The following is a 7,761-nucleotide window of genomic DNA, read 5'->3' on the forward strand; positions in this document are numbered from 1 at the left end:
GTAAATATGACAAATAACAACCATTTTATTTATATTAAAAAGTGATTTACTTCTTTGTATAAAAATTTAATTTAATTTAACTGCAACATTTTTTTTTTGTCTGGTTCGATTCAGAGAATATTCACTCTAACAAATTTTATTATAATGAGTGACATAAACGGTAAATATAGCCAGAGAAGTGATAAAACCAAACAAAAATTTAGGACTCTATCACTTACGTGCGTCGCCTCTGACTTTATTTAAGACATGAACCTGGGGTTCCACGAAAGGCCGTGGATTAGTTGAATATACTGAGGCTGCGGAAAGATGTCCCTTAGGTGGGCATGACGAAGCACTGGGCGTACATCCGGCTATTGTATCGCCCTCCGCCCTTCTGAAGCAATCCGAAACCCTTGTCGCTGGCGAATAATAACAGAGTGGCTAGGCGACTGAAGAATATTTAAGGAAGTACACTGAAGGTTAATCGTCACGGGCCGACGGATGTGCGTGGAGGGCTGATCCGTGAGAATTCTTTCCGTGGCCGTAGTATAGTGAAGTACAACTGCTGGGAGAGTAATTCCTCTGCTGCACCATTAGTGCCCACAGCAGTAAACGTGAGCCAAACTTTCCTTGTACCCCTGGCACTTCGTTTTATGTCTGACCGTAGAGGCAGTCCGTTCTTTAGGGAGCAGCATTTTGGCGCCTCCAATTTCCAGCTTCATCATTCTGAGACGCTTCCTGCTGGGAAAATTGCACCTTTCAGTTGACATTTCTGGCCTCCCAAGTCAAGATTAAGACGCCGTTCCACTTCCCCACGTGTAAGGTTTGTCCTAGCAGTTTCAGTGGCGACAACGTACTGAAATTACATACACAACAGAGTTAAGGGAAGATTGTTGAATGGTTTCTACCATTATTATTAAAATTATAATTTTATTATATAAAACTGGGGGCATGCGGTAGCGTAGTTGGTTGAGGCACTATGCTACAAGCCGGAAGGTCGCGGGATCGAATCCCAATGAGGTGGATTTTTTTAATTTACGTAATCCTTCCAGCCGCACTATGTCCCTGGGGTCGACAGCCTCTAACAGAAATGAGTACCAGGAATATTCTGGGGGGTAAACGGCGCCCGGCGCGTAAGGCTGACAATCTCACCGCTATCTATGAGCCGATTGTCTAGAAAATGTGGGAACCTCAATATCTCACAACCCTATGGGCCTTCATGGCCTGTTACAGGGATAGCTTTACTTTACTTCACTTATTATATTAAATACTTACGGTTGTTTCTTTATCTTTGTTTCAGGTCACCCTCCCAGCATCCGAAGACACTCTGTACTGGTGCAAAATCTTCAAACTTCCCAGCGTAAAGAGAAAGCATCACATGATTAAGGTAAGTTCGTGCCAGAGTTCGGTCCGCGGGGTTCATTTGTCTCCTCACAGCGCTTGCGTGGTCTTTCTGAAAGCTGCCCAATACATGTAATAACATGTCTCCGAAATATAGATACACCTACACTGCTTTTTAAATGGTTAATCTTAATTTTATGACTAACATTGTAAGACAGTAATTTGTTTTGCTGTATTTTGTGAGAGTATGACATTTCTGTAGTATTTTAATGTCTTCCACAATAAAATGTTCTTGATTTTTCGCCCCCGCCCCCCGACTCGGGGTCATAAGTTACAGAAATACGTATATAAAGGCATGTTGACAAGATTTGAGTCGAAAGAATTGCATTTATGAGTGCCAAATTGGAGTGAATCGTCTTTTTGAGGAAAAGCATAGATCGATGCTGTTCAAGGGTACGGTCATGGCGAGAATATTTGCACTGAAGGGAGAATGTGTGACTGGGGGTGGGGGGCGGAGGAGATGGCATAATGAGGAGCTTTTTAATATTTATTCTTAAGTAATATTATTAAAGTGAGGAAATATAAGAGAGTGTAACATGTCGAAGTAAGAAATGTATACAAAGTTTTATTCAGCATATCAAATATAAGAGATCAGTTGAGAAACAAAGGCGTAGATTGGACGGTAATGATAAAATAGTACATAAGTAAAAAGAGCGCATGGATGTGGAGTGAATTCATTCGGCTCAGGGTAAGTTCCAGTCGTGAGTTCTTCTGAGCATGTTAAGGATCCATAATAGGAACTTCTTAATGGGCTCGGCGACTGTCATGTTCTCATGTAGAAGTCTGTTCTTGCTTAGGAATTAAGTAAGTTAAATTCTAAGTACTCTGCTCCGTGGATGAGAGAGCATTCTTCTCATTACAGTACGAACCGCTCCGTGAGCCTGGAAACCGCGCCTACGTACACCACGTGATAGTGTATGAGTGTCAGGGAAGCGAAGCTGAGTTCGAAGTGCACGCCAAAGAGAGGGGGCAGGTGTGTTATCAGTCTCCCATGCCCCCCATCTTCTTCAACTGCAACAACGTCGTCATAGCTTGGGGGATCGGTTCGGAGGTAAGTGTTGCCAAAGCTCACACAATAATTTATTCCACTTGAATTTAAACCAGTTAAGAGCGCGTTATTTTGGGATGTGATATGTTGTTTGATATATATTNGTATGTATTTACCAAAGATCACTGTGTCTTATGACAGAAGCAAGTATGATCCACATATAAACAAATTCCGTGGCTCGAGTCCGCAAGCGAACTATACCGACCGAGCGACCGCCGCTTGTCGTCGAAGTTAGTGCTAACTTTAGCGGGTAGATGGTGTCGCGTGGTCAGCGCAAAACTATAGTTCGCTGGCCTCCTAACCGTTTAACAAAAAGTCTAGAATATACCATCGTCCACGAGAAAATACAAGATTGCAACATCTGACTTCGTGATATAGCTTATCACTTGAATTGATTTAACCTTGTTTTACTTCAAAACTCTTGTTTTCTAATAAGTTATATATTTCATTGTAATTTTTGTATCATGTGTTTTATAATATGATAATTGTCAAGTATCCGGACTCACTTCGCAATTGCAGTTCACTAGTGTGAACTTGATGATCCTGTATTTGCCTGATGACGCCTATTAATAGCCGAAACATGTAGCAAAGCTGATTTAGCCTTGAACACCGTATTGTTGTGTTGTGGCGGTCTTAATAAAGAATTGTAACTATATTATAAATGTCCTTGAGACTCCGTACTGTATACATTTAGTTAAGTTTCGTCTGTATTAATATTTTGCTTGGACAAGGAAATAATTTTCTATAAACGGACTGGAATATGTTTCGTGGTCCTTGAAATATATGTTTTGTGTGTGTCCACGTCTCGGTCCGTTTTTTGTTGTCCACTTGACTGGGACCGCCTGCCCCGCTCACGGCTGTAGTTACTATAGTAATTCTAGAGTAAACAACCGTTGGACGTGCCTTTTTCGTCACGGCGTCGTGGATTGTTGGGCGTTTAGTCGAGCGGATCAGAGAGTCTCAGTTGTGGAACGAAACACATCGTCCGTTCACAAAGGGGAGCGGGGGTTGTGATATGAATACAGGTCTACCAACTTCGCTCAACATTTCCCACATAAATGAGTTAGCCAAACGAGGCGTTTCATGCAGTCACAAAGCAGGTTAACCAACTAACTGGACGGTGAGGGGCTAATAGTTGCTCAACCATTCAAGGAATTCTTCACCTTTTATTGTTCACGATAATTGATTACTGCGTTCAGTTTTATTTCCTGATCCCAATGACTAGTCTTCACTTTGCATACCATTTCCTTAAGATCTGTTTCAATATTATCTTGCCATCAATGTCTACGGCTGCCAGGTGGTCGTTTACTTCAGGTCTTGAGACCAGAAATTTCTTTGCACTTGTCCTATGCGTGTTACACGCTTCACCTCTCATTTTTTCAATGTCTCTTCCAGCCCGTTCGGGGCCTTGGCCTCTTATTCGGTCCCCTTAATCATTTTTCCCCGACCGTGGGACTCTTGGGCGAGTGATCATCCCGTCGCAAGTCCGCTACCTAACACAGGGCAACACAAACACTAAACATCCATGCCCTGAGTGGGATTCGAACCCACGATCCCGGTTTCCGAGCGAGGGAAGACAGTTCATACCTTCGACCGCGCGACACTCCACCTCTGACGCTCCTTGATTTGGTGTGAGGAATAAAATTATGCTGCGGCCATTATGCAACATGTTTCTATCTTCTGTCACTTTCTCCCTCTTCTGTCCAATATCCTTCTCAGCACCCCGTACTCAAACGTGATATACGAAGTCTGAAAACCTCAAATGACTAGCACAGGAGTACGAGGGTTAGTTTCATTAGACATGCTAGAAGTCGGGAGAACTTGAAGTAGGGCTTCAACTCGTGCGTAACGTTTCCCAGCTGCCAGCTCCACTTCACAGTTTGTGCAATACCGGTATCTGGAAGTGTCACAGGTTTCCTCTTCCGTCGAGCCGACATTTCAATCCTTTCGTAGCCTGAATGCTGACTGCGGCAGCCCGCGATACAAACACGGAAATCGCACTTCGCGGGAGGTGAGGGGTGACGTCACAGTCACAAGAGAATGACGACATTCGCTACTCGGTATCTGTTCGTAAACTTACAAACATCACGCTAGCATTATACATATAACGTTATAATTAGGAAATAGTGATATTATAAACCAGGTGGGACTGAAATTAAATGGGATCAGCTGTTGGCCTATGCCCATGATGTGAATCTACTGGGTGATAATGTAGATACCATAAAGAGAAGCACACAGACTTCAATTGACGCAAGTAAGGAGGTTGGAATAGAAGTAAACACAGAGAAAAACTAAGTATATGTTGCTGTCTCGTCACCAAAATGCAGGGCAAGACCATGGCATAAAGATAGGAAACAGATGTTTTGAAAATGTGGCACAGTTCAGATATTTGGGAACGACCATAACAGTCGAAACCTGATTCAGGAGGAAATTAAGAGGAGACTGAACTCGGGTAATGCTTGCTACCATTCAGTCCAGAACCTTTTGTCTTCTCGTCTGCTGTCCAAAAACATAAAAATTAGAATATACAAAACTATAATTTTGCCTGTGGTTCTGTATGGGTGTGAAACTTTGTCTCTGACATTAAGGGAGGAACACAGACTGAGAGTGTTTGAAAACAGGGTGTTGAGGAGAATATTTGGACCGAAGAGAGATGAAGTGGCAGGAGGTTGGAGAAAACTGCATAATGAGGAGCTTTATAACTTGTACTCTTCTCCAAGTGTAATTAGAATGATCAAGTCAAGGAGTATGAGGTGAGCAGGGCAAGTAGCACAAATGGGGGAGAAGAGGAATGCATATACGATATAGGTGGGAAATCCGAAAAGAAAGAGACCACTGGGAAGACCAAGGCGAAGGTGGGTGTACAATCTTAAAATGAATCTTAGAGAGATAGGATGGGAAGGTATGGATTGGATTGATCTGGTTCAGGATAGGGACCAGTGGAGGGCTCTTGTGAACACGGTAATGAACCTTCGGGTTCCATAAAATGCTGGGAAGTTCTTGAGTAGCTGCAGAATTGGCGGATCCTCCAGAAGGGCTCAGCTCCATGAGTAAGTAAGTAAGTAAGTGATATTATAAAAATGTTATCAGCTCCATCCAGTGTGACTGATAAATGCCTCTTTCTCCTATTTAATCTTTCATCCTTGACATGTTTCGGTCTGAGAGACCATCTTCAGAAGGATATATGAATATGGGCAGAAACTACTATTACAGTATGATTAGGCAATGTCAGTACATACATGCAGTAGCATCACAATGCTATGAATATGAATCTAGTTCCTGCCTACAGATCCAGAGGTACCGGATTCGATTCCCGGCGCTACCAGATTTTCTGAGAAGTAGTGGGTCTGGAACGGGGTCCACTCAGCCTCATGAGGATAATTGAGGAGTATTTCACGGAAATAGCGGTTTCGGTCTAGAAAACGGAGATTAATGGCCGTGGGGATTCGTTGCGCTGACCACGTGACACCCTTTATCCTCAAAAGTTGGCACCAACTTCGCCGGCAAGCGGCGGTGGCTCGGTCGGTATATTTCGCTTGCGGACTACAGGCCACGGAGTTTTTTTTGTGTGATTCTAAGAATGAGCTATGGTTACTTCTCTAAACAGCTTTAACCTGTTCACATTTGTTATGCAGACACAATTTGTTTTATGTGAAGAAGGAACTGAAATTTGTAAATATATATTTTAGATGTACTTCAATCTTCAAAATGTTAAGACCTCCTGAATAATGTTCAGCCCAAAATTGTGTGAGACCCAGATACTGCTGTAAAACTCAAAAAGTTGCTGCTACGAATAAGTAGAAATGTTTCATGTTCTGTATCGAATTTCTGCCGAGATGAGTAATGGAGGGTTGCCCGTCAAGTTTACACGTTGTTCTGGTTGCATACTATCGGGCGGGCATTGCAGCTCTGCCAAGTATAGAGCCTTTAATGTTAGCAGCCAAGACTAATGACAAGTATCATCAGCACTAGAGTCGCCACCGGCTGCAGTCATTAACCCAGTTGTGCCACTTCTGCCACCCTAACCCCCCCCCCCCGTGACTCGTCAGTAAGATGCCATTTCCAAGACACTAATTACGCAACTTGTGTTTTAGGAGTAAAGAGACAGAGAAGACAATGCTCATTGTGCCCTGATCTAACATATTTCCTTCTGCTTATATTCTATAAAATTACTGTACCCTTCTCCACTCTTTCGCCCGTCCGGCGTGTGTAGATAATAGCTAAAGAGGGATATGATTAGCGAAGGTCTTCATGTCTCGAAGAAAGCCACAAAGTTATCTCACCGCAAGAGATCAAAAATTTAACCGAACTGGATGTAAGATATGAGATTCTCACTGCTGAATGAATACTATTACAGGCCTCTGGGTTGTGACTGGGGCATAGTTTGGTCGAACCTGAAATTTGTAGCCTGCAGTACACGAAACTTCAGTGTCCCACCACAGAATTCAGACACGCGGTGACATGGACTTGTTACAATTGTACGTCACGGATTCACGAGAAACTTTATCTGTAGCCAATAATAATGTCAGAACTCGGTACGTTACTGTCAAAACAGTATCGCATCGCAGAATGAGGAAAAACTCCGTAGTTTTAGTCCGCAAGCGAACTGTATCGACCGAGCGACCGCCACTTGTCAATGAATTTTAGTGCCAACTTTAACGGATAGAGGGTGTCGCAACGAATCCCCACGGCCGTTAATTTCGGTTTTCTAGACCGGATGGCAGAACGAGGACTGGATACATAATTCACTTTAAATATCTGAGGGCAAGAACCTTACAGAAGAAATAAATGGGAAGATAATATTAAAATTTATATTCAAGAATACAGTAGTGTTAGAATGTGGATTGGATCCATTTGATTACAAATAATGTCTGTTGTGAAAACTGTTATATTTCGGCTTCCGTAAAATGTGTGAAACCCTTTGACCAGCAAAGCGAGGTTCAGGCTGTTAAGCTGAGCCTTTTCCCATGTAGTAAGTTTAATCAGGTGCGACTGTATTTTCCAAAGTGTGCTTGCAAGTGCACGTCTTTCACGTTTCATGGTTCCAGTTATTCTAGTGGCTCCGAACGCGCACTATCACACAGCGTGAGATCTCTTTTTACATGCATACAGCCGTTTCTTGTCGTACTTAACACCCATCAACGTATTTATCCTGAGAGGTTTCTTTTCTTTTTAATTCGCTTAGTGGGGGGGAGTCCAACTGGGTCCACTCGGTACGGCGGCCACTGATTGGCCTATTGTAGCCTGCCCCGGGTGATTATGATGATGGAGAATTTGGTGGAATGAAGATCGGCAGGGGAAACCGAAGTACTCGGAGGAAACCCGCCCCAGCG

At 43.1% G+C, this 7,761-nt stretch overlaps 1 protein-coding gene across 1 annotated transcript in view; it reads left to right on the plus strand.

The window, feature by feature from the left end:
• LOC111861506 (MOXD1 homolog 2) overlaps nt 1-7,761 on the plus strand; it is a 212,684-nt gene that overhangs the window by 183,240 nt on the left and 21,683 nt on the right. Inside the window, exons 4-5 of the mRNA XM_023846150.2 lie at nt 1,280-1,366; nt 2,243-2,431. Of these exons, the coding sequence (XP_023701918.1) occupies nt 1,280-1,366; nt 2,243-2,431 (276 nt within the window). The remainder of the gene's footprint in view (nt 1-1,279; nt 1,367-2,242; nt 2,432-7,761) is intronic.

Source organism: Cryptotermes secundus, unplaced genomic scaffold, assembly GCF_002891405.2.
Source record: "Cryptotermes secundus unplaced genomic scaffold, Csec_1.0 scaffold909, whole genome shotgun sequence".
NCBI classification, from domain to species: Eukaryota; Metazoa; Arthropoda; class Insecta; order Blattodea; family Kalotermitidae; genus Cryptotermes; species Cryptotermes secundus.